The 25602-nt window shown below is 43.7% G+C and overlaps 3 protein-coding genes across 8 annotated transcripts; 2 read left to right on the top strand and 1 right to left on the bottom strand.

Annotated features, from left to right (window-relative positions):
• Positions 1 to 119: 119 nt before the first annotated feature.
• smarcd2 (SWI/SNF related BAF chromatin remodeling complex subunit D2) lies at positions 120 to 10001 on the top strand. Its single transcript, XM_086016529.1, has 14 exons — positions 120 to 689; positions 773 to 954; positions 2210 to 2409; positions 3427 to 3469; positions 3554 to 3676; positions 4815 to 4934; positions 6189 to 6284; positions 7225 to 7326; positions 7450 to 7611; positions 7697 to 7794; positions 8598 to 8733; positions 8840 to 8962; positions 9053 to 9154; positions 9230 to 10001. Exons 2-14 carry the CDS (start codon positions 802 to 804, stop codon positions 9281 to 9283), a joined length of 1512 nt encoding a protein of 503 aa, XP_085872655.1. The 5' UTR covers positions 120 to 689; positions 773 to 801; the 3' UTR covers positions 9284 to 10001.
• Positions 10002 to 10363: 362 nt separating this feature from the next.
• On the top strand, positions 10364 to 14953 carry psmc5 (proteasome 26S subunit, ATPase 5). 2 transcript variants are annotated; one of them, XM_086016532.1, is made up of 12 exons: positions 10364 to 10485; positions 11162 to 11233; positions 11310 to 11379; positions 11447 to 11544; positions 11623 to 11679; positions 13399 to 13629; positions 13701 to 13827; positions 13906 to 14096; positions 14257 to 14355; positions 14435 to 14545; positions 14619 to 14705; positions 14780 to 14953. In XM_086016532.1, exons 1-12 carry the CDS (start codon positions 10462 to 10464, stop codon positions 14831 to 14833), a joined length of 1221 nt encoding a protein of 406 aa, XP_085872658.1. In that variant the 5' UTR covers positions 10364 to 10461; the 3' UTR covers positions 14834 to 14953. The 2 variants fall into 2 exon arrangements, with proteins under 2 accessions (XP_085872658.1, XP_085872659.1); XM_086016533.1 differs by lacking the exon at positions 10364 to 10485 and adding an exon at positions 10523 to 10837.
• On the bottom strand, positions 14953 to 25401 carry LOC147128922 (MAGUK p55 subfamily member 3-like). Of its 5 annotated transcripts, none has more exons than XM_086016524.1 (19): positions 25213 to 25401; positions 21724 to 21841; positions 21526 to 21644; positions 20846 to 20923; positions 20697 to 20777; positions 20463 to 20600; positions 20173 to 20254; positions 19712 to 19797; positions 19560 to 19634; positions 18857 to 19053; positions 18024 to 18088; positions 17654 to 17671; positions 17473 to 17544; positions 17120 to 17278; positions 16970 to 17050; positions 16765 to 16858; positions 16505 to 16613; positions 16137 to 16259; positions 14953 to 15421 (listed from the first exon to the last, which is right to left on the bottom strand). In XM_086016524.1, the coding sequence occupies exons 2-19, from the start codon at positions 21761 to 21763 to the stop codon at positions 15239 to 15241; spliced, it is 1800 nt and encodes a 599-aa protein (XP_085872650.1). In that variant the 5' UTR covers positions 21764 to 21841; positions 25213 to 25401; the 3' UTR covers positions 14953 to 15238. The 5 variants fall into 5 exon arrangements, with proteins under 5 accessions (XP_085872650.1, XP_085872651.1, XP_085872652.1 ...); XM_086016525.1 differs by having other exon boundaries at positions 17120 to 17275; XM_086016526.1 differs by having other exon boundaries at positions 17473 to 17502.
• Positions 25402 to 25602: the final 201 nt, after the last annotated feature.

Raw genomic sequence — 25602 nt, 5'->3', positions numbered from 1 at the left:
TTCAATACATCTGGGAAAATACTGTACGTATTGCCGCTTAGATACTAACAACCAACAGGGAGCGCTGTTGCATGGACAAAAGCTGATTCAGAATACAGTCGGAGTTGTTAATGTCTTGCACAAGAAATATTTGTTGTTAATTTTGATAGTTGTCCTAAAATGAATTATCAGGAAGGAGGTGAATAAGGAACAGTTTTTTTTAATGTTTCTTTTTCCAACGACCTGCTGGAAACCGTATGGTGCTTTCAAGTGCTGACTCCTAAAACGCGTAATATATATATTGTCACTTATCTGATAAGTTACTTTTAAAAAGGGTCGGTGGAAAAGTTATGGAGGCTCATCATAATCGTTGGCTAAATTAGCAGTCCTGATTATTTTTTAATTACAATGCTGTGGGAGTGAGAGCGAAACAAATGTGAATTCCAAAATTACCGATGTTTGTGAAGGCAGCATTCGACATAGGAGATCTGCCTTAACTTAAAAAGTCGCCGTGTAACGTCGCTGGTTGAAAATGTTCAGACAACCTCGGAAGGCGTCCAACAGCCACCACAGTTCAGTGTTCGGACAAAAACAACTAGCAGTAAACAAAAACCTCGGAGTTTGACACGACTGGAGTTCAACTACGCTTTTCTTTTTTTTTCTTTTCTTTTTTTTTATTGTGACACTACACGCTGTCAAACCAAGTCACGGTAACACAACTTTTAAAACTAGGTCTGACACTTTCACTCAACACCAAGTATACGTTGGAGCGACTTTATTTGTGTTTTATTAGTTTTTTTCCCCACGACTGGAAACCACTAAATGTCGACGAGGGGAAGCTTCACGGGTCCGACCATGAGCCCCAGTCTGAGCCCGATGAATGTTGGACTCGCTGCCGGCTTGAGGATGCCCGGGATGCCGTCAACTGCGGCGGGGTACCCCCGATCCTTGAGCGGCGCATCGCAGTACACCCAGGTTGGTCTTTTGCTTCGTTTTCACACCTATATTCGGTGAAGGTCTGACTGAAAGGTTTTCTGTCCACGTTCAGCATGTTCTATTAAAAATATTCGTTTTTATAACGCTGAAGGAGAGCCACAAGCTGTGTGTACCGTGCTTCCGCATTTGAAAGTCACTAACGCACAAGTCATGAAGGAAGTTTTGATTGTTTTTTTTTTTCTTTTTGATTGTCTACCTTTTCTTAAAGCGTTCAAAAACTCTGCGTCTTTGGGTTGAAATGAAATTAAACGTTTATCACCAGCACCATCTTTGCCAGTGAGTTTTGCAGTTGACAGTTGTCAGTTGGCTCAGCCCAGCATGTTGGTCAATATCACAAAAGGTGCCTTAGGTGTCTTCCTTGGAATCGCTCTTGTCAGTTACCATGAAAACGGAGCAAAATAACGAAATTATGAAGTCTTATCACAAGTGGCCAAACACTGTGATAACGTGCCTTATTATAAAAAAAACATTCAATACCATTTTTGTCAGAGGATGTGTGTCTTTCTCTCCTCTGCTAACTAAAGGCTAAACTAACTAAATCAACTATTTTGATCCAGTATATTCTATTTTTACAATCATTGAACATTTTGCATGTGGCCCTGAAATTGCTCTCTGTCCACCTTGTCATTTATTGGGTAACTCCCCATTAAGAGACCAGCTGATGTTTTCATTGACTAGCATTTGCAGGTGATGTTTTCATTGACCAGCATTTTGTCTTCATTGAACAATGGCTAGTTGCGGTATAATTATTTACATTTAATGTTTTGTCATTTTCATTATATTATGTCTGGAGCTGTATGTCAAACTTATGTCCAAGTTGACAAAACATCTCAGAAATTTGAAATATATGAAACAGTGCGCAAGTCAGGTTGCTAATGGAATCATTTTGCTACGTAAAGCTCCACCATGTGGTTATTAAATGCTAGCATTAGACAAAGATGTCCACCCTGTCTGCCAACACCTATAGTTTGCTGTTTGAGTAGGTATCTTTTTTCCAATGAAGAGGGTAAAATTACAATGACGGCTTTAATATAAAGAATCAAAGTGCAGATACTTATAAAAAAATATTAGGGGCTTGTGGGGGGTTATATCTAGGGGTAATTAGTGTTTCATTGTCTTTTGTTAATTGTTTTGCTTTCGTGTTTAAAAAAAAAAAAAATCATCAAGAGCTTGCTAATGTGAATTTTATCATTGTTTTGGTGCTCATCGTCATTCTAAATCCCCCCCCTGCCAGCGACCGGGGATGCCACTCAGCAGAGTTGGGGGCCAAATGGGCTCGATGGGGGGTCAGCTTCCCGGTCCTTCATACGGCAGCAGCAGCATGCCCATGCGGCCCAGCATGGGGCCTCCGCCAACCCTGGACGCCTCGCGGAAGCGCTTATTTCATCACCACCACCAACAGCAGCAAGAGGCGCTGGGAGGCCACCGGCGAGGGTAAGACTGAAGAAGTGAGAGTGTGTGAAGAAATAAGAACTAACCGTTCTTAATAATTGTGATTGCCCAAGACAGACTGTGAAATTGCAACAGACTTGTAAAAGCGGTGACATCTAAGTGACGCAATTAGTGGAGTGATGGGGCGGAAAACTGCGGAATGCATAGCACCTAAATATCCAGATTGACACCCAGTAGCGCACAGTGTAGCCGTAATAGCAGTTAGTACATCTTGTATAAAGTAATACTGTACTTTAAAAAGAAATCAGTTTTAATCAATTGAGTGTTAATGTTCCCTGTCATCCATCAAGAGAATTTAGGCAAATGCCCGTCTCATTGAAAAGCACAACATTTATAGACCTAAATCACTGCCCTGAGGTACACCGGAATTTCGTGTTTGGATTCCACCCAGATTATACCTTATTGTGATGAGCTAGTAACGCTTGACAAACCAGTGGGCTGTCGAGCCAATTTAGCAGAACAACATGCCTAATTTCTAGCGCAGGGGTCACCCTTGAGGACCGGACTTGGTGACCCCTGTTCTAGTGTGTTCCTCCATTGCGGCCTGTTTTTTTTGTCAAGCACTGCAAACACATCTCCAACCAAACGCGCACGAGGCTCGCACTCATCACAGCATCCCGTGACTGGGGACTGGCGGCTATTTTTGACTTCAAACCGCTCTGCGATGCTACGCTCACAACCGCAGCGAGCCTTGAGGTGAGGCTGCGTTCGCAGTCTCATCCACAATGACGCTCTTTCATGGCCTGCCCAAGTGTCTCCCTGCAAGAATGAGTGCGCCCGAAGCAACACTTTGGAGTCTTCTGAGAATGGATGAAAACGTTCATAATGAGTCGGCGCTTTGTGAAGAAGCACAAATAATTGCTAAAGCATTTATGTATGAGTGTGATGGTTCCTTTGATAAAATGGTGTGTTGAACCAGTCGCTGGAAATATCCCTGATGGATCAAATGTTAGCAGTTGATGTACATAATCATGTGTCGTTTCTTCATTTTTTTAAAAGGGCAAAAAGACGCAAGATGGCCGACAAGGTTCTCCCACAGAGAGTAAGACTTTTGAACCGCCAGGATTACTTTTGGGAATTGTCAGTGGTTATTGTATAAAACCATTTCCTCATGTTGGCTCTCTAGATCCGCGACCTGGTGCCAGAGTCTCAGGCCTATATGGACCTCTTGGCTTTTGAGAGGAAACTGGATCAGACCATCGCCCGTAAGCGCATGGAGATACAGGAAGCTATTAAGAAGCCCATTATGGTACGCAACATCACGTTTGTAACGGTATTCTAACACTTGCATACGAATCAAGTTCCATAAACTGCATCAACATCACCTTGTCTATTATCGGCGTGTGGAAAAAAAAAACACTTTTCTCTGTATATTTCCGCCATTTCATGATATTTTTTAAGTAGTTTATCAAGGTAATGTAGGCCAATTTCCAGCTCTCGTTAATGTTGAAATGCTGTTGATTGAAATCACTTCCCTGCGGGACGCAGCTTGCACCTGGGTTACTGTTAGTTTTTTGCAGAAACACACGTTTTTAGTCATTTTTTTGGGTCATAAAATACAATTATACTTATTATGATAATGAAGTGATTTGTAATGTTACCCAAAATAGACATTTAGTCAAATGCCTATCCCTAATTAAAATGCAGTGTCTTTAAACCACTTCCCTGAGGTACACCGCCATTTCCTTTTTGGTTCCTCCAGAATTACACCCTGTTGTGTCTTTCTGGTAATAAACCTTGTTGTGGAAAACAGACATATGTTAGTATTTACTGCCATCTGACATCATCATCAAAGTAGTATCAACAAAGCGTTTGATTGGTGACTTGTTGTACCCCACCACTTCCCGGTCGGCTTGGATATGCTCCAGCTCACCTGTGACCCGAACGAAAATAAGCAGCAGCCTATAGAAAATGGATGGCTGATTTGTATTCAATAATATCACAATAGATCTGTTCATTTTCACCATTGCCTAGCAAGGAAATGGGCAAGTGCCCGTTGAAACCTATAGAAAAGCTGTGGCCCTAAGTCGCTTCCTTGGGGTACGCCACAATTCAATATTTGTATTTCCTTGTCTTTTGACGTCATTTTGGTGAGTCTATGTATCTTTCAACTGTGAAAACATAATGAGAAACAGCCCTCGACACTCTCTGACAGCATCTATTGTGCATAAATGTAACTAATGCTGTGATTTGTGAAGGCGCTTCCCAGCAAAATTCAATTAAATAGATCAGATAGTCTTGGGAAAGTGACTCATGGTGCTTTGAACCCCCCACCCCCCCCCCAAAAAAAAAAAATCTGCTTGTAATTTTTCAACCTTCACTCTTGATTTAGCAGACGCCATCTTGTCTAATAGCTGTGCTTGTTTGTTTCCTTTTCGACGAGGCAGCAAAAGCGCAAGCTGAGGATCTACATTTCCAACACGTACACCCCGTGCAAGCCCGAGGGCGAGGAGGCGGAGAAGGTGTCCTCCTGGGAATTGCGAGTGGAGGGAAAACTTCTCGAAGAAGTAAGCCAGTTCCGCTGGAATCTCTTTCCGGGCGTTGTGTTTCGGCCTCTATTGTCGCGTCTCACCTCGCCGCGGCCGTTTGGCTGGGACGCCGCGTCCAGATGTGCTTTGACTGCGCTCCCCGCTCCGCCTCGCAACTGCTGACACACGCGGGCCCTCGCGCTGGTTCCGAAGGCGGGAATTGAAACCGCAGGCCGTCACATACCACGGGGCTGACATGCCTCTCCTCCCTCCATCAATTCCAGCACCACTCGCGGTGTCATCTGAGGCCACATGAAGGGGATGTTCAGGCATGCTGCTCACAGGCGAGAGAGAGAGAGAGAGAGGATGTCGGAGAAGAAGTGAAAGAGGTCGTGTTGTGCAAACATGCTTCCACACGGCCGGGGAGGGACCGGGCGTGCTCGCAGCTTTTTCTATTTGTCCACACTTTTTATGCTTCACCACCCCCAATTTGGTCAGCGCACAGCAATGCAGCTGCAAACACTTGAAAGACCTGGATTTATTAAAACAAGAACAAAAGTCTTGAAAATGAGTCATTTATATTACATTATCTTGCCAATAAAACTTGAAAATATTTCTGAAAACAAGTCAACTTAGCTCTCAAGCTTTTTATAGCATACCACCTAAAAAAAAAAAGAGCTCTCCAAGAAGTACCACTATAATGGCGAAAATAAAAATTCACAAGTGTTCGTCAAACCACTGCCATGGATCACATTTTTGAGGGCCCAAACATGGACAAAAACGTATTGCGCAATTTTGTATTAATGGTTCAGTAGCGCCCCCTACAAATTTTTAACGAGGAATTCTCAGTTGTCTGTTTCAACTAGATCTGCGAAAATTGGGAGACTTACCTGTACGTAAACAGTCCACGACCTACAAAAAAGTATTTTGGAGCCATATGCTAAAGCTAACCGAAAGTCTGCCATTTTGACTTTTTATAAATAAAGTTGTATTGTATAACCAGTGATGAATTCTCCATAAGTTACTATCAATCAATCAATCAATCACATTTTATTTATATAGCACTTTTCATACATAAAAATGCAACTCAAAGTGCTAATACACCTTTTTGAAGATTTTTAAGAGGGAAAAAAATTGACCTGACTCAAAAACTTTTTCTGGTAAGAAAAAAAATATCTCGGCAGTCAAGGACCAAGCACGTTTTCCCGTTCGCTTGAGCTATTTAATCTCGGTTTGTCTTTGCGTTTTATGCGCTGAAGCCCGTTTGTGCATTTTCATGTTCTATGTTCACAGCCTGGCAAGCAGAAGAGGAAGTTCTCATCTTTCTTTAAGAGCCTGGTGATCGAGCTCGATAAGGAGCTCTATGGACCCGACAACCACTTGGTGGAGGTATGACATAAGTTTGCAAGCATTCCACTTTGAATTCCAACATGTGGGAAGCAGCAATGCTTTCTCGCCAGCCTGACTTGACCAGAAAGTGGAATTCAGCTGGAATCGTTCAAGCTTTTTTGGAACGGCCTTTGTTTGACATGGTTCAGGGTCAGCGCTTCGGGACCGCCGATCTGGATGATGGCCCGACTGTCAGTCCGAAAACATTTGATTACGACACGTCAAGGTTAAAGCGGCCCTTTTTCAAAATGGCTCCTGCCCCGCTTTGGTTGGAACCTGGCTCCTGGATGCAAATTAGGATCGGTTGACAATTTTGAAATCAATTCAATGGTGAATTCATGTCAAATGTCGGGCTGCACCTAATGATTATTTAAATGGTCAATTAATCTGTACAAATGCACAGACAAATTGATTATGACAAACGAAAAAATAAACTACTGCAATAAAGAAACTTCAACCTCAAAAATTCAACAAACAAGAAGAGTCCAGTTGACAGAAATCTTTAGCATGTTTTTGAACCATTTATTTTACCAATTCAACCTTTAAATGTTATTTAACATAATGCTGTTCTTCTGTCCACAAAGTAATGTGAGAATGACTCAACAGCGCCTCTGCTGGTTGCAATCGATCACTACATCGCTGTCCACAATCAATTTCATCCAAGTGACAGATTTAACAATCATTTCATCATAAAATAATCAATGAAAGGCATTCAATTTTCTTTTATAGTCTACCTATAAAACACTTAAAAAATGTAGTGTATAATAGTTTGCATACATTAAATGTAAGTGGACTCTTTTAAGTTGGAATTTAGTTAACTTTTTTTTTTTTTTTTTATCAGCTTGTCAGTTCACTACTTCTGCTCAACAAAATGACACTTCTTTTTAACCCTCCACGTAATATTATTGTCTTTTACTTTGTTGTCCTTTTTCTGTGTCAGTGGCACCGAATGCCCACCACTCAGGAGACGGACGGTTTCCAGGTCAAAAGGCCCGGCGACGTCAACGTCAAATGCACCCTTCTCCTCATGCTCGATCACCAGGTGTGTGCGCTCTTTCACGCCTCCACCTTCCTAATTCCACATCATCAAAAGGAAAAAAAAAAAAAATTACTCAACTGTTTTTTTTTTTTTTTTTTCGTCTTCTTCTTTCCTTTCTTGGCACAGCCTCCTCAGTACAAACTGGATCTGCGGCTGGCTCGGCTGCTGGGCGTGCACACGCAGACGCGGGCCAGCATCATGCAGGCTCTTTGGCTCTACATCAAGAACAACAAGCTGCAGGACAGCCACGAGAAGGAGTACATCAACTGCAATCACTATTTCAGAAAGGTCGGACAACGACGGGACACCCAAGCACTACTTTGTACTGCCCTTGCGTCTTCTTTTTTTGACGTCCGTGTGTCATGATGATCAGATATTTGGCTGCAACCGCATGAGGTTCTCTGAGATTCCCATGAAGCTGGCCGGGTTGCTCCAGCACCCTGACCCCATCGTGATCAATCACATGATCAGGTATGTTTACTTGGTTTGGAATCTCGCACTTTAATCCAGCCCTTCTTGTTGGCGGGATTAACACCGGATGGATCAAGTGTCACAATTTCGACGTATTGCTCTCGATTGGCACAACTCGGATATGCGTCATGGCAATGTAAACGGGGGTATGGATGGAATCGGAATTAGGCCGTTTTGTGGCACTTTTACGTTGAAGTCAGTCAACCAGGGCATAACCACCTCTAAAAGAAAAATAGTGCTTTGGCTCCATCCGGTGTCATTTATCTGCAATTATAAATCTTGATCGACCGTTACAATCCGCATATTCGCGGTTTGGCATTTGTGAATTAGCATTTACGCATTTTTTTTTTTTAAAGACCACTCTCACTCTCCGTTATTCGCTTAAAATTTTGGCTATTTGCTGTTTTGCGCTTAGGCTAAAGCAACACGTGTTACTTTGGCGCCATCTGGTGGAATTTTGTTTTTCGTGCTCTCAAATAGTTTGCGGCTATTTCCTCACATTTATCATTGCGTGTAGTTGCCAAACAGTGAGTTTAGTGACTTACAATAACACTCTTTGCGTAAAATGCTGGTTTGCGTGTGTGTGATTTATGCTAGCTACTAAGATTGACGAGCTTCACGTGAAGGCGATTTGTTTGTGTTGCGTAATGGACCTGAATGCAGTCGTTTATGTAACATGGGTTCATGATTGTGTACATGCTCGAAGCGGGCTGTGTTTGAAATGCTCTGCCGGCCTCTTGCGACATCGATACGAACTTGTACGAAAAAATCCCTCTTTAAATCCAGCCTTCGTCTTTGTGCAGCGTGGACCCCACTGACCAGAAGAAGACGGCTTGCTATGACATCGACGTGGAGGTGGACGACCCGCTCAAGAGCCAAATGAGCAGCTTCTTGTCATCCACCACCAACCAGCAGGAAATCGCCGCGCTGGAGACCAAGGTCCGTTAAAACGCTGACACTCTAGGCGGAATACAGGGAAAATAAATAAATTTAAAATACGGGGAAAAAAATAAAATAAAATACGCGTAACACTTTGCATTCGCAGATCCACGAGACCATCGAGTACATCAACCAGCTGAAGACGGAGAGAGACTTCATGTTGAGCTTCAGCAATAATCCTCAGGACTTTATCCAGGACTGGCTCAAATCTCAGTGCAGAGATCTGAAGGTGAACATTTCCATTTTTTTTTCCTTCTAACAGCAACACCCACTTTGTTGTTTAATTTTTAACTTTTATTTTTTTTTTCCCTCTTTCCAGGTGATGACAGATGTGACAGGGAATCCAGAAGAGGAGCGGAGGACTGAATTCTACCAGGCGCCATGGATGCCGGAAGCGGTCGGCAGATACGTGTACTCCAAAGTATGACAGTTTGCGAAACGATTCATCTTGGTAGCACACTTTTGAAATGACTTCATCCTCCTCCTTCACTTCCAGGTGCAGCAGAGAAGACAAGAGCTGGAGCAGGTTCTTGGGATCAGACTCACCTAAAGAGTGAACATGTTGTCTTGATTAAGAATGAGTCCAAATGTAAATGTTTACAAGCCTCTCTGACATTCCTTAAATCAAGTATCATGCAAATTGCTTGAAAAATATGTTTGTTTTTTTCTTCAGAATTCTATATTGTTTGTCATTTTGGGCCTGTTGACTTGTTTGGCTTTTTTTAATTTTTTTTTTTATTGTTTATGGTACTGTTTATAACCAGCATGCTTTGTTCTAAAGGGTGTCCGTTTACCACTCTGTATTTGTAAGCCATATCTTTTTGATTAAACTAAAACATTTGAAGCCATTCCAAAATATATACAGAAAAGGTATATGTTTTCTTGAGAAAATTGTGAATATATACTCTGAAAGAGCAAAGTAACACTTTTTCGGGGAGTCATTGTGTTGTTGTTTTTTTTTAAACTTCCAAAATGTTTACATTGTGTATTGTACATTATGTTGTTTGAGTGACACAGATGGGTTTGAAATGTTGTCTGATTTAGTTTAGAATACTCTCTAGCTGCATGAACCAGCTTATCAAAATGCTTTTTTGTTGCACCGGGCTCTCTTTCACTTTCTTAAACATTCCATGTTCACAGATGTGCCAAACTGTTGCTTATTTTTTGTGGGAAGGCGGTTAAATATTTGCATGTTGTTTTGATTTTGAGCAGCTCTTTTTCTGTTTTACATTTGTAGTATTTTTGAATAAACATACAGACAAATATTCCATTACTGTGCTTTCTGAATGGTACAAGGGGCTGACAAGCCTGCCGTTGCGCTATGAAGGTGCATGTTAGGACAAGTTTGAGCGCTCACGTTGAGAGCGTCAGTTGAAACTGGTGTGGCAGGTCCTGCTTGGAGTTACAGAATTAATTACATGACTCTTTAAATAACGACCACACAACAAATAATGAACACACGCTCGACATTTGTAACTCTACAAAGTAATACTAATCGAAACAAGCGATAAACATGAGCGTATAGCTGTCAATTGTTAAATATAGAAAATGGAATGGGGTGGTCCCTGTGGTCGACTTTAAGTGCCCTCGAGGTTATTTACACTTATTCTTAGTAACACTTATTCGACGTTGCTTTTAACCAGTAGGCGACGCTGTTCACCCGCAATCACCCCGAAGAAGAAGAACACCGGAAATACGTCATGGTTGAACGGATGCGAGCTTTCCAAGATGGAGGGGGACGGCACTGACAATGTAGGTGGATTTTCCGGCACGTTTTTAAACTTTCGTCCTAGAATTGTCTTTAAGCGTCGCCAGCGTGCTTGTATTTCTATATTCGAGTCAATTGGGTTACATTAAACCTAGTATTACGAGTGCAGTTCATTGATAAAACCGTCTTGGTTCCAAACAATGTTGCACCTGGTTTGCTGTATCATTGTGGCTAGGCTAGGCTAGGCGACGAGCTAGCTCGCTCTGCGGTAACTTAACGCGTGAATATACGCATGTCTTTTTTTAAACCCTCAACATGGAGACCACAACTACATGCAAATACATTTACTTGACTGTTTGTTTGGGCTGTTAGTCCGCTGGCTAGAACTCGAAGACGGTACGCGAGCGCTTTGCTTGTCGCTGACTCACTTTGCCTTCACTTGCATTACGTCTCGATACATTTTCGTCTTTGCACTCGTTCCAATGTCGCTTATTATTACTGCACTTCGGTATTTTAAGATATTGAATTAGGCTGGTTGCAATGTGCAATAGATCTGTTTCGCATATATACATATTGTGTGTACTGCATTGTACATCGTCATTGACATCATTTTATGTCAGCGTGGATAATTATATAATACTCTTAAGTTGAAGCGGTGCTTGCTAGCATAGGAACGCACCTTTATTTGATATATAATCCTTGATTTGATTGTTTATCCAGATGGAGATGGGCGAGAGTAAAGGTGGATCAGGTCTCCGCCAGTACTACTTATCGAAAATTGAAGAGTTACAGGTAAGCTAATGCAATTTCTCTTGCAATTTGTTAAGCACACAATTTTCCCTCTTTAACCTCTTTTTGTTTTCAACAGTTGACCGTGAACGAGAAGAGCCAGAATCTCAGACGACTGCAAGCACAGAGAAATGAACTCAATGCTAAAGGTACGCCCAAGGTTAACATTAATGAAAACAATTTTATTCATAATAACCCCAATCATTTGTATGTCAGTCCGTCTCCTCCGTGAGGAGCTGCAGTTGCTTCAGGAGCAAGGTTCCTATGTAGGAGAAGTGGTCCGGGTCATGGACAAAAAGAAAGTACTGGTCAAGGTACGTGCGCTACATTTTGAACAAAAACACACTAAGCCCGCACAAGTCGCATGTATTAATTTTCCATTTTGTTTACAGGTACATCCAGAAGGGAAATTTGTGGTCGATGTGGATAAGAACATAGACATCAATGATGTGAGTATTGTGGCTGCTTATTTTTCATTTGCTATACATCATGTCAAATAGTTTTCGCATTAGTATACTTACAAGTGGAACAAATTTGGGATTTAAAACAGGGCCGCGCTGAAAATCGCGATATCAAATTTTTAACCTCGATTCGATAGGGGAAGAAATAACCTTATTATTGAAGAATTCTAGGTCGAAATTTTAAATGTGGGACGCTCATCAATTCAACAACCAATATATGTTTGTAACAGTGCAAACAAATGCAATTTTATTGTCTTACATTTTTGGAAAGATTAACTCATTCACTGCCAGACATTTTTAGACCCTCTTTTACACTAACGTTTGAAAAAAAATATAAATAAATTCCCGGGATTGAATGGCTGGACTGTGAAATTGGAACAAATTGCAACTCTATTTGTGGAGCAAGCTTTTATTTGCGGACGTACTGCTTTATCATACCACGTGTAATTTAAAACTTCTCCGTGTGGTTTCGTCTCTGTCTGATAACAACAGTACAACATATTACGTGTAAAATGGAGACAAGCTTTGCTAAACGTGCTACGATGAACGTAAAAATAGACAAAGCTAACTGTTAGCTTTAGTCTTACGGATATGTTCTCAACTCGCAGCTTCGCCAAGCTTTTACTATATTTGTTGGTGCAACCCGACATACGCTCAGTAGTAACCGTACACAATAATACTTGCCCACCTGTTTCGTTTAATTTCTTTGTAGAGTTTGGGGTGTCTATGCTTCACTTTTGGCCAGTTTTGTCGCGCGACTTGACTTGGTGGCGACTGCCTTGTAGCAATGCTTGCAGACCGTCCGCTCACACTTTGTTGGCTTTCCCGACTCGTCAGCGTCGTACCCGAAGTTCTTCCGAACAGCGCTTTTATGTTTTGGATGTTCGATGTAAAAAACGTGTTGTGATCCTGCTGTTGCCATTTTGGTTTGATACGTTTTGGTTTTGCCGGTCGGAGGCTTGTTGTGAAGGGATTGCAGGAAGCAACTTTTTCTTGGTCCGTTTCCCGCACATTGGTGTACACAGCGACGCCGTTGGCGTATGAAAGGACCGTCCGTGCGCGTAATCAGAATGAGGCTGAAAAGTATCGCATATAAGCAATTGAATACCTTGAATCGGTACTAGATTTAATATTGATTAAGATTGAGGTATCCATTTTTTTGACAACCCTGCTAATTTTGCAAGAATAAATGTGTAATATAATATGCAAAAAAGTATCATTCTATAGCTTTGAAATCTGAAGTTTAATTGTATGAAATTGTTTATTACTTTAACCTCGAAAGTATTTACTCAACAGTTTTTTTTTGTTGTTGTTCTTTTCAGCATGGCCCTAGAAGTTAAACATAGTACAATGCTGTTTGCAAATAATGGAAGCCCCTCTAAAAAGGGGTCTGTAATTGTGAGTAGACGCCACACTTAACTCATTCACTACCATTGACATTTATTTCTGTTCACAGTCCTTCCATTCAAGCCTAGAAACGTATTTATATATTTTTTTCAAATTTGATCAAACGTTAGGGTAAAAAAGGGCTCTGAAAATGTCCGGCAGTGAATGAGTTAAAACGGGTATAATAAAGCACCAGCCAACGCTAAATAAATACTCGCGGGTGAACACCCGCAGATTTGTGTAGTATGGCAGATTTTATTTTTTTCAAAATGTATCAAGAAACCGAAGCCAACTTTTCATTTGTCGGCCCTTGTCTCCCAGGTGACCCCCAACTGCCGCGTGGCTCTTCGCAACGACAGTTACACGCTGCACAAGATCCTCCCCAACAAGGTGGACCCGCTGGTGTCCCTCATGATGGTGGAGAAGGTTCCCGACTCCACCTACGAGATGATCGGCGGGCTGGACAAGCAGATCAAGGAGATCAAGGAAGTCATCGAGCTTCCCGTCAAGCACCCGGAACTTTTTGAAGCGCTGGGCATCGCGCAGCCCAAGGTGAGCGCCCGCGCGCGGCGACGAGACTTTGACGACGGAGGCGCCTTGGCTAACGGTAACGGTGCTTTTAGGGCGTGCTGCTGTACGGACCCCCGGGGACGGGGAAGACCCTGCTGGCCCGAGCGGTGGCCCACCACACCGACTGCACCTTCATCAGGGTGTCGGGGTCCGAGCTGGTGCAAAAGTTCATCGGGGAAGGTGAGCGCTAACGACACAAATATGGACCGGCTGCGTTGCCTTTCTGCTTGAACCTAAACGTGACTTTTGCCCCAAAAGGCGCTCGGATGGTGCGCGAGCTGTTCGTCATGGCCCGGGAGCACGCGCCCTCCATCATCTTCATGGACGAAATCGACTCCATCGGCTCGTCGCGCCTGGAGGGGGGCTCGGGCGGCGACAGTGAGGTGCAGAGGACCATGTTGGAGCTGCTCAACCAGCTGGACGGCTTCGAGGCCACCAAGAACATCAAGGTGACGCCCGCGTTTCGCTCACTAACAGTGACGCCGGACCCGAGTGGGTAAAAATGAAATCCATTTTTATCCAACGGCGTTAGGCTGAAAATATTCAATCTCTGCAGCCTTAGCTTTTTAAATGGTTGTCAAGTTTTAATGATGTCTGCGCCGTCGGCAGGTCATCATGGCCACCAACCGCATCGACATCCTGGACTCGGCGCTCCTCAGGCCGGGAAGGATCGACAGGAAGATTGAGTTCCCCCCTCCGAACGAAGAGGTAGGCGACCCTCCCGGGTTCAAATCCACGCCGGTGATGCTGCGCCGTGACATCAACTTTTTCTCTCTCAATCTGCCAGGCTCGCCTCGACATCCTCAAGATTCACTCCCGGAAGATGAACTTGACGCGTGGCATCAACTTGAGGAAAATCGCCGAGCTCATGCCCGGAGCGTCGGGCGCCGAGGTTAAGGTGAGCGCTCGCCGGTCACGTTTTGCGCGCGCGTTTGTGGTGTTGTTATAACACACGTTGTCGTTACGTGCAGGGAGTGTGCACAGAGGCGGGCATGTACGCCCTGCGAGAGCGGCGAGTACACGTCACCCAGGAGGACTTTGAGATGGCCGTGGCAAAGGTTGGTCAAATTCTACTATGATGTTTCCGTAACCAGAATGTGTGCAAACTGTTCCTCGTCTTTTCGGCCAACAGGTGATGCAGAAAGACAGCGAGAAGAACATGTCCATCAAGAAGCTGTGGAAGTAACTCGGCGTTTTGTTTTCTTGCGCACAATGCGGCCTCACGTGTATATTTTCCTGGTTTTGTTCCTGGTTCACTTTCTAATTGTTGCATTTGTCCTTAAATAAATAGATTGCCCACACACAATCTGTTGAAATGTTTTATCAGCAGCAAACACTTAAAAAAACAACAGTGAACATTAATCAGACAAGTAGCTGCCACTGTGAATGTGCATGTTTAACAATCTCTGCCAATTGAACCGTGGAGCATTTTTTATATGGCACTTGGAAGATTTCCCAAATTCCCCCGGCTATGTCACAGAAAAAGCTATCGTTCACGCACGCTCCAATCTCGGTCAACGCACACCGAAGAAAACACACTTAACTGCGGACCGGACGCTTTGGCAAGCAGGCGAAGACGTCGACGGCGGGTCTAGGAGGTCCTCAGCCAGGGCACGGGCACCCACTGGGGCTCCAGTCGCACCCGCTCCAGCACGGCGTGGAGCTCGGCCGCGGCGCTGAGCGGGTCCTCCCTGACCAGCACGTAATCCAGCCAGTGGCCGTAGCGCCGCTCCATCCGCTCCGCCGACTGCCGCATGTCCTGGACGTCGTGCTCCTGCGCACAAAAAAACGAGCACGCAAGAATGAAGGTGATGTGTTGTATGACAGTTGCCGTCTACAACGTCTACATCGCTGTTTTGGAGAGGGGAAAGCAAACAGTTGAAATAATGCGGTTGTTGTGAACTTAGCAAATCACTTCAAATTGAATTGTTGCATTATATTAGTTCACCACTAGATGACACTAAATTCCACACACTGTCCCTTTTATTTAACATTACTTTTTAAAAAAAAAAATAGGCGACTAGTAATGTTTAATTAGCATTAGTGTTATGAGGTGCTCCCTGGACCACCAAAAAAAAAAAGAAAATGAGACAACCCCTATTCAAATGTGGCCAAGTACATTCTGTCTTCTGTCGACTGAAAATGACATCGCAACGATCAATCACGGCTGAGATTCAGAAAACAGGTCAGCCGTGATTGGTCGTTGTGATGTCATTTTCTGTCGACAGAAGACAAAATGGCCGCCCCCAGAGATGGCTAAAAACGAGCGGATTAACACTTATTCCACAAACGCGATATTTATCAGAATGCCCCGTTTCAACTAGTGGGCTTGCGTAGAACAAATTGTTGAAAAATGTATGTTTGGGTTGACTTTAGCTTTAAGTGCATTCTACAATGACATTCGGACTGCGTAGGAGTACTGAAGTACCTAATTTTCACGTAGGCCCCGTGGCCGGTTGCTACGGAGACTTGTACACATCTCCACTTACCGTGACGGCGACGCTGGCGAGCGAGGAGCAGGAGCTGAGCGACTTCCCCTCGCTGTCAAAGATGGAAGGTCTCACAAAGATGACGTAGGGCTTGAACGCCGGCGTGCGCAGGACCTTCAACGCCTTTGAGAAAATGTGGCCACAGGAACAAATAGATGAATAAAAAAAAAAAAAAAACATATCCATAACGTATAAAATACAAATGACAGTCAAACCTCGATTTAAAAGTCCAAATCAAAATGGTTGTCAGGCTTCACTAAAGGCAACGCTAGGAAGCATTGAAGGTAAATTCAATCCCCCAATTAAATCCTTTAAATCGAGGCTCCACCGTAGGCAAAGAAACATGAGCCTAGACTCTCCACACCAACCTCCGGTTGCACGTCCACGAGGCAGATTTTATTCTGAAGCAGAATTCTGTGAATGGACTCCAAACTGGTGCCGTATAAATTCTCCTTATACTCTCCGTATTCGATGAACCTGCAAACACAGCAGCGAAGAAGCGTGACACGCTTCACGCGACGCCTTTTCGGCTGGCGTCATCTTTTGTTGTACTGCCGATCGAATGAGGCGAATCAATTTTAAAAACCCGTCAATCGAATCAAAGGCGAAGCTGTTGTCGGCTACTCACTTGCCGTTGTGGATGTCAGCCTCAAAAGCGGATTTGGTGATGAAGTGATACTCAACTCCCTCGCGCTCGTGAATCTTCCTGGGCCGCGTGGTGTCTTTGGTCGCACGTGCGCACACACAAATTACAAAAAAAAAAACACAGGCAAATTAATACACACAAACGACTTAGCTGACTCCAATGTGCGTTGTTCCTTGAGTGCACTCACGAGGCACAGCCAATCCGTAAAGTCTGGGATTGTCGGCGATCACCTTCTGTTTGAGCTCGGCGATGCGACTTCCCAGGGACCCTGAACACAACACACAAGCGCTGTTAACCCCTCGTCGGCGCCCGACCGGGACGCACGCACGCCACCCACCGACGAGCACGATGAGTCGCGGCCTCTCGCCGGGCCGGGGCAGATAAAGCGCCACTTCCTCGTAGATCAGGAAATCGCCGCGATTGGCGTCGGGGGTGCGAGGCTCGACCGGTGAACTCTGCCGCTCCCTCTTGAGACGGAAACTTCTGCGCAGGCCTGCTGTGACCAAACAACAATTAGTGGACTCAACTCGGAGCTCTGAAATTTGACATTAGCAAAATGCGCAAATGATCACAAAAAAAAATTTTAAAAAACGCGAGGCATCCGCTTCTTGAATGAGAACAAAAAAATGGCAAAAAATTAGCAGATGGCAGCACATTTGTTCATTTAGTGATTCAGTGATACGTCCTCACCTACGTCTTTTCCCTCAAGGTCGCTGTCGTCTGCGGGGAGGAAGAGGAGGAGGGGAGGAAGGTGGGGTAAAGCTTCTTGCACGTGGCACAACACAGCCGGTTCGGCACAGCGATGGAGTGATCAGGGTGTGTGAACAATACAGCACGCAACGGGAAAAGTGTGTGTGTGTGTGTGTCGTACCTCGGTCGTTGCGCTCGTCTGAGGGGGGCAATGCAAGGGAGGAGACACAGAATCACTGCTGAGAGCAATAGTGTGCCTTTTTCAAAAAAAACAAACAAACAAAAAAAAATTACAAAAAAAAAAAAATCGAAATGCATTTTTGGGATTCAAAAGGCAGCACCTTTTGTATGCGCGCCCCTTTGTCATTTAATGTCGGCCTAAAATTGGATTAGCCGACGACACGATAGATTGCGGAGCTTAAACGCAAATCCGCTGTCGTGTTTCCATAATCTGCCTTTATGCATCTCGTCCGTTAGATTACATTTGAGCGGCGCACGAGCAAGCGCTGTAATCGAACGTCGCTTGCGGCGGGCAGGAGATCTGGGCTTACATGCGGCCACGTGCGGCGGCCCGCCGGCGGGGAAGGAGCCCGTCTTCAGCCGGTAGCGCAGGCGCCTGTCAAAGCACACAGCACATTTTGTTATGGCGAGTAAAAGCACACGCTAAAAGCTCGTTGTCGGAAAACTGACGCTAGGATTCGGGCTGCAGCTACGGAACGCACCGGACAACAAATGTTTATGACATTTTAAAATCGTATATGTCATACATGTAGTAATATTTAGGAATTAAGGGTTCGGTTGAATGGAGTGTGGAATTTTTATATTTTTTTTTCTTTTTTTAAGTTGCTCTAAATCAAAACGTGGTAAAATCCGTATTGCGCAAGCTTTTATCGGTCACGCTTCAAAACAAAAAAAAAAATCAAAATCTCTCAAAAAACGTGATGTGATCAAAAATCTGTCAAGGTACACACAAAGCTATTTCTGATTAAAATTTGCCGTTGACCAGTGAGATTTTTTACAATCAACTAATCGGACGAAAATTGAATTGGCATTAAGCGACAGAAATGCACTTGAGTATGACTTGTCCACTTGAGGCGTCCATCCTCACACCGCGCAATTTGCGACATAAACCTTGTAACTTTGAGTGTGTGTGGCTTTAAAAGGCGGCGCCCGGCCTGGTGAGTGACGTGGGAGCCAGCAAACGGGAGTGTCGATTAGGCTGTTATGAAATCAGGTCAGTGGTTGGACGCTAACTGGGACTTAGAAAATGTTCCAACTAGCAGTGATGTGCTAAATTAAATGAGCTAATACTGTACTTGATCTTCTTTCCAATTCAACGAAAGTAGTAAGGGCGCAAACACGTCAGTGGTAACGCGCAGGCTACCTCTCCTGGAAGTGTGTGGAGGGGATGAGGGCGGCGCGCAGGTTGCAGTCGCCCACTCGCTTGGCCTGCCACCAAGTGGAATCTTCCTGGCTCACCACCTGAAGGATGTCGCCCCTTTTGAAAGGAAGCCCCGCCTCCTGACAGGGCGTGGCTCTGTCCTCAAAGGGCACGTAGTCGAACAAAGCGCGCAGGTAGACCTGCGCAAGAGAAAATATCATTCCAATAACTTTCATTCATTCCATCTTAAAGCGGAAGTCAACCCAAATATATATTTTTTCAAAAATATGTTCTGTACAAGCCCACTATTTGAAACAAGGCATTCTGATGAATATTGCGTTTGTGGAATAAGAGTTAAGCCGCCTCTTTTTAGGCATCTCAGGGGGCGGCCATTTTGTCACTATTGTCGACTGAAAATGACATCACAGTGGCTTACGTAACGACCGATCACAGCTCACCTGTTTTCTGAAGCCGAGCCATGATTGGTCGTTACCTGAGCCCTGAGCAGCTGTGATGTCATTTTCAGTCGACAGAAGTGACAAAATGGCCGCCCCCTGAGATGGCTAAAAAAACGGGTGGATTTTGCTGCTTAACTCATTTTCCACAAATGCAATATTAATCAGAATGTGGGCTTGCATAGAACATCATCTTGAAAAAAATATGTTTGAGTTGATTTCAAGTGTTAATGTGCAACAAAGTCCCTTACCCGGCTTTCCTTCATCTTGTCATCTTCCGTGGTGGCTGGGATGATTTTCATAGTGATGGAGCCTTGTGACTGGGACTGGTGTCAAAGCGTCACAGTATAAAAAAGCAGCGCTTTGGTCTCCGAATGGGAACCGGCGGCAACGTGACATTTACCAGAATGTGACTTATTTCATCCGGCCTTTTGTCAGTTATCAGGTTGCCATTGACCTCGCGCAGCTCGTCCCCCACGTGCACCAGACCTGGCAACGCAAATTATCATGACGGCAACTCTCACAGCGAGGGAACAAAAAAAAAAAAAAAAAAAAAAAGGCGGCGGCAGGCAACAAAAGGCGCAATTTCCCTGCTGGCATTGAAGTTGATAACATCGTCATGGAAACATGCAGGGGCGAGCCCTGTTTGGAATCTCCAAATATGCAATCTCGCGCCACTAATCTGCAGGATTTAATCTCTGTTGACAGTTTGCGAAGCATTACACAACGTAATCTCCTCACTTGTGTGTCAGAGCTGACAAGGAAGTCCCGTTGGGGCAAAGTTCACGTTAAAGAAAAAAAAATAATAATAAAAAAAATAAAAACATGGCGTGACTTTTTGTGCGACGCTTTCACGCGGCTCACCGCTGCGGTCGGCCGCGCCTCCCCTCATGATCCGCGCCACGATGACGGCGCCTGTGGCCTCGTCTCGCCGGATCGTCGCGCCCTGGGGATGGGGGGCACCGAATCAAAACGACATCACAATGTAGTCAAAGCCAAGTAGACAAATAAACTGTCTTTGTATTTCAGAAAATGCATTGGAAGAGGACCTTGAAAAAAAAAAAAAAAAAAAAAAATCACATAAATCATAATATGAGCTCACTTCTCATTGGCTGAGCCCTAAATCCGATTGACGGGAGCAATTTTCGTCTCACCAGAGGCTCCTTGTTCTTCACCAGTCGGACGATCTTGACCGACTCCTCCTCCTGCTCGTCGTCCACGTCCTCTGGCAGGGGCGGCAGCACCGGGTCAAAGTTCTTCTGGGCCACCGTGTCGTGGGCCGACAGCACAGCCTGGGAGGTCCAAGCAAGTGGCGCTCGGATTCATCAAAGTATTTTTTTGGGGGGGGGGGGGGGGGGGGGGGCGTGATACGACGTGTGCGTGCGTACCTTGAGGTGAGGAGCGCTGAGCAGATGCAGCAGCTCTTTCTCATCCTCCTCAAGCAGCCCGTTGTGGAGCTCCTCTGTCAGCTGGAAAACAAAGTCAAACTTGTGACGAGTCCAGAAAAACATTTAGGTGGAGGGTGCACTGCACTTACATCCTCCGCCAGGCAGGAGGCGCTGCGCAGGACCGGCGCCGGACTCTGCTTCTCGTACTGCTTCAGTTTCTCGTGGATCTGAGAGTTTTACTCAATTAGTCGTGATACAAAAAAATGATAGTGTTTTTTAATTTTTTTTTTATGTCTTTGTATAGTCAAACCAAAGCAACTGGCCCTCTTTTTTTTTTTTTTTCTTGCCTTCAGAAAACATAAAAAAAAAAAAAAAAAAGGCTTTTAGGCACTTATGCTATTAGGCTATCAAAACGTGACCACGCCCAGATTTTAATAGTTAACTTAAATTATAGTGAAAACGCCCTTCATTTTAATTTTCATCAATTAATATTTATTCTCGCTTCTAGTTTTCAGGGTTCATTTTAAGTGTATTAATTTCGGTATTGCTGCATGTCCATACAGAAGAACAACTAAGGTCTAACAGTCATTTGAGAATTGTAGTTTATTTTATGACACAATTCATGATGATTTTTACTTATATCTTATACAAATACTCCATTATTTAAAAAAAAAAAGTAAAACTAATACTAAAACTAAGAGCTAAACAAAAACAATTAAAAAAAAAACAAAACTAATCAAAACAGGGCTTCATAAAAACTGACTGAATTTAAAAAACTATTCTCACCCTGGACCACGTACAATCCCATTTCAGGAAAAAGACCCGCTACCTTCATGAGGTATCCGAGGCTTTTCTCGCTGAAGACGTCTTTGAGGAAGACCAGGTCCGCCTTGAGGTTGGCATCGGGGCGCAGCTGAGAGGTGAGCAGGGCCAGCGTCTCGTGCAGATCTAAGGACGTGCAACAAAAATCTTTTGTTTCCGTCGCCACGGCGTGTGAGGGCCTTGACGCGTTGTGTGCTCACTCTACCTGTGTTTGCAGACACGGCGGGCATGCTTGGCTGAGTCATTCGAGGGAGCGGCAAGGACGCTTCAATGGTCCCCGCTTCTCCTCCAGGTCAGTCAAGATGAAAAATGGCATACACACGCTGGGAAAGATTTTGTTTTTTTGTTTTTTTAAATGGAGAGAATAATGTTAGCTTTTCCGTCTCATGCCATGATGGACAGAAGCACGACAACAAGCCCCTGGTTAAATCGTAAAAGACGATTTGCAGCGTCCACGTTATAAGGTCGTTAATGTCGACGGCTGTGCGATTGTGGGTTGAAGGTCCAGCCTGCTGATTAAAACGCGTTGGGCCGTGGGATCACCTCGCTAACCTAGCGAGCGCGTCATGCGATATCGTCGCTGATTCCACTGCATCTGTCTGCTCACCAACCGAATAACACACGAGGTCAAATTCTTACTTCAATCGCATATCCAAAAAAAGAAATCTGAATTTGACGAGTTGTGAGTATCAGTCGGTTGAATTTCGATCTGCTGGAGATTTCATAAAAATATTTAAAAAAAAAAAAAAAGATTTTTTCTAAATATTTTTATGATTGAACAATTTTTTCATTTATGAACTGTACATATATATATATTTTTATGATTTTTAAAAATATGAAAAAATATCCCAAGAATATGATTGGATTTCCAGACTAGTGTAACTAAATCCATCGTAATCTTACGGTGATTTCTAGTGGCAGTTTCTCACTTTCACGCCGCCCTCCCGTCAATGCCTCGCTCGCTCTAATTACGAGAGCGCTAAGCCAGCGGCGCCGCCCCCCTTTCCTTTTCACAATGATCTCCCTTCCTGGCGGCCATATGGTGGCATTATCTCGCCTGCCTTATTTAACAGGGCATCACTGGCACTGCCGGAGAGCCGACAAACGAACGGTAGACGACGTGACAAAAAAGAAAGAAAAAAAAGGCCGCCGCAAGTGTCGTGTTGCAAACACGCGTTGACCTGCTGAATTTAAAATCGGAAACAAAACAAAAAAAAGACTTTGACGCATTGGCGTAAATGTCTGTGGAACGTTCTCGTTTAGCTTCTATTGTACTTACACGGTTGCCGTGACAGTCCTTATATGATATTTTGTTCATTTCATATTATAGTCAAGCAGCTGGACCCTTTCCGGAGATGTGCTTTAGTGCCGCACAAAGCAAAGCGGAAAACAAAATGCCTGAATTCTTGTTGCTTAAACAGCTCGCGTCCTCGACAATTTGAAGTTTAACTGGTTTAAAGGGCTGCATTTTTCCCAAAAAAAAAAAAAAAAAAAAAAAAGCGGTTTAGCACTCAAAAAAGTGATTTGTTTGACTTAATAATGACACCGTCATTTTTAGGTCAAGATCAGGTCAACAGGTCAGATTAGCATGTGGACAGCATTTAATAATATAAAACTGCATTTTGTTAGCCCGATAGCACAATTTCCTAGGTCATTTTAAAATTCATTTCACGATAGAAAATATGAACGTGCATGCTAAAAATTGTCTTTTGACTTTGTCTGTGTAGATTCTCAGTAAGCCACACTAAGCCGCAAAGGTTGAATCCAGGCAATTGTTTGAATTTTGTGGGGGGTTTTTTCCTACTTAACCAAACTATTCACAACTAACTTTGGCAGTTATGCCATGAGGCTAACGATTTGTGAAAAATGGAATGTTGTATCTCGCAGTAAAAGGGAGAACCCGTCAATCATCGGGCTGTGCACGTCGGCTTCGTACATGACGGTGACACACATTGGGTAAAATTCTCCGCGCACACACGCCACCTGTTTGCCGAGCTTATTTTGCTGCGGGATGACTCTCTGCAGGGAGATGGTCGCCAATACATAGAAAGAGCCATCTGCCCATCGTAGCGTGTATGTGTGTAGTGTTATGTACACACCCTCACGTGGAGACATAAACGGGAACACACATTTGGGAGACAAACTTAAATCACTTGACAATAGGATGAAGGCTTTAAGTCATTGCTTGGGGTAATAATAAGTTTACTCTGCCTGATTGACAGACAGAGGGCCCCTGTCATTGCATTAAACGTGCACACACACACACACACACGCAAACATTTGGACAGACAGACTAATATTGCTGTAATATGGGTCTTTGGAGAGAGATGGAATAGGACAAGCTCATCAATTCAGACATATGCTGACTGTGTGTGTGTCCCAACATTAATATAGCTGTAGTATTTATTTTCCATTAAAAAAAAAAAAAAAAAAAAACATCTCATGGCAGCCCACCCCAAAAAATGTTGCAAAAAAAAAGAGAGACTGGTTAATTATGTGTCTTCTGCCATCTAGTGGAAAGGCATTGAATTGTTCTGCCTGTCACTATTCGTCACCGGCACAGATAGCTGAACGAAGATATCGTTTGCAGTAAATCTGCCGCCATAGTCGAAACATTTAACATTATAGCCAACACTGCACTATATAGTTAAAGATCCTCGTGACAAGTTAACCTTACCAAATATGATTCTAAATTTGGCATTTTCCTTTCAAAATGTCAAAATCATTATGAAATCAATATAATCGTTGATTAAAAAAAATAAATAAAAAGTAATGTAAAGTAACTTTTTACTCTTGACAGACAGCGATATTTTAAAGAAACATATCACTTGCATTTGAAAGTGATACTGGTAGCCTAATGAAATATTTGATTTTGGAAGCAAGGCTCCCAAAAAAAAAACAGTAAATTACCATGTAGAGTAACATGCAAACAAAATAAAGGATGCTTGCCCAGACATTGAGCGGCCAATCTTTGTTCTATGGAGCCATTTCGATGATGCACAATTACACGTTTGGGAAATGAAATGGGGAAAGAATGCGCGCTGCCGAGCAGATCAGGCAGGCCAGAAGGCTCTTAAGAGGCTTACAAGAAGCAAAACGACTTCCAAACACCTTCATGACACACAGCAGGACGCCGGCCGGCTGGAGCAAGCCTGCAGATTGCACCCATCTTGAGGGCAGACTAGCGGGCGGCCTGGGGTCTCTTTGGCAAGGCATTGCGGGGTTTCACAGCCAAGCTTGTTGGTGGCTGGCCAAGCTTTAGAAGCTTTTTTACTGTCCAACTCCCTCTGAGCTTGTTATGATGTGTTTGACCGCATGGAGAGCTGCACAAAGCTCTTGAGTGAATCAATTGACTCCCATTAGGAAAGGAGGAAAACACACAACATCATGCAAAATAATAACTAAATAGTTGTGGTCAAGAGTTAGTTTTGAAGCTAACGTTTCTGTGGTGATGAAAACTAGTCGGATTTTTGCTTTGATTTATCACCCCCCCAAAACTGCAATTTGCGTTATTCCCTGAATGACTAATAGGCAGATACTTTTTAATGCTCCCTATGGTTTATGGTGTAAATATAGCTCTCTAAATAAATTGGCATAGTTTAAAATGAGCAAACGAAAGTACGAATGAATATTTGCGCAAGTACACAGGTGTCTTGTGATGAGGCAAACATGTGCGACGTCGAAGGTTCCTTACCTCGTTCGAGGCTCTTTTTCTCGTTTTTTTTCTTCACCTCTGCGTTGCTTCTATTCGTCTCTTTCGTGTTTTTGTTATCTTAACTCTCTCGGCGCCCGGCGTTCACGCGTGAGCTTTTATTTTATTTGTGCCTTTCTCCTCCTCCCATCTCGGACGGTCGCCATTCTCCTCGCCGCGATGCGTTCAAGACTATCACGTAAATTATGGTTCTTTGTCATACCGAGTGAGCGTTCGTTGTGAAAGCGATAGAATAACTCGATTTGTATAGTTTTTGTTCCGATTCAAGCAACACTTAAATTACAACTGCCATTCTTAACAGTAAAAGCAACGACGAAAATGCCTCTTGATCCTTTAACCAAACGCGCACATTTCTACAGGTAGTTCAAATTT

The sequence above is a fragment of the Filicampus tigris genome, chromosome 19 (genome assembly GCF_054856515.1).
Source record: "Filicampus tigris isolate MCC_2025a chromosome 19, RoL_Ftig_1.0, whole genome shotgun sequence".
In the NCBI taxonomy this organism is placed as follows: Eukaryota; Metazoa; Chordata; class Actinopteri; order Syngnathiformes; family Syngnathidae; genus Filicampus; species Filicampus tigris.
This window is presented reverse-complemented; position numbering and strand designations above follow the sequence as displayed.

Excerpts from the sequence above, each read along its gene's own strand:
- smarcd2 (XM_086016529.1), top strand. The coding sequence starts at position 802 with ATGTCGACGAGGGGAAGCTTCACGGGTCCGACCATGAGCCCCAGTCTG. Across the intron at positions 3,677-4,814 it reads CTATTAAGAAGCCCATTATG|CAAAAGCGCAAGCTGAGGAT; the intron begins GTACGCAACATC and ends TCGACGAGGCAG. Across the intron at positions 7,327-7,449 it reads TCCTCATGCTCGATCACCAG|CCTCCTCAGTACAAACTGGA; the intron begins GTGTGTGCGCTC and ends TTCTTGGCACAG.
- psmc5 (XM_086016532.1), top strand. The coding sequence starts at position 10,462 with ATGGAGGGGGACGGCACTGACAAT. Across the intron at positions 11,380-11,446 it reads AAATGAACTCAATGCTAAAG|TCCGTCTCCTCCGTGAGGAG; the intron begins GTACGCCCAAGG and ends TTTGTATGTCAG. Across the intron at positions 14,097-14,256 it reads AGGCCACCAAGAACATCAAG|GTCATCATGGCCACCAACCG; the intron begins GTGACGCCCGCG and ends CGCCGTCGGCAG.
- LOC147128922 (XM_086016524.1), bottom strand. The coding sequence starts at position 21,763 with ATGACTCAGCCAAGCATGCCCGCCGTGTCTGCAAACACAG. Across the intron at positions 21,645-21,723 it reads CGCCGTGTCTGCAAACACAG|ATCTGCACGAGACGCTGGCC; the intron begins GTAGAGTGAGCA and ends GCACGTCCTTAG. Across the intron at positions 20,924-21,525 it reads GCCTCGGATACCTCATGAAG|ATCCACGAGAAACTGAAGCA; the intron begins GTAGCGGGTCTT and ends TAAAACTCTCAG.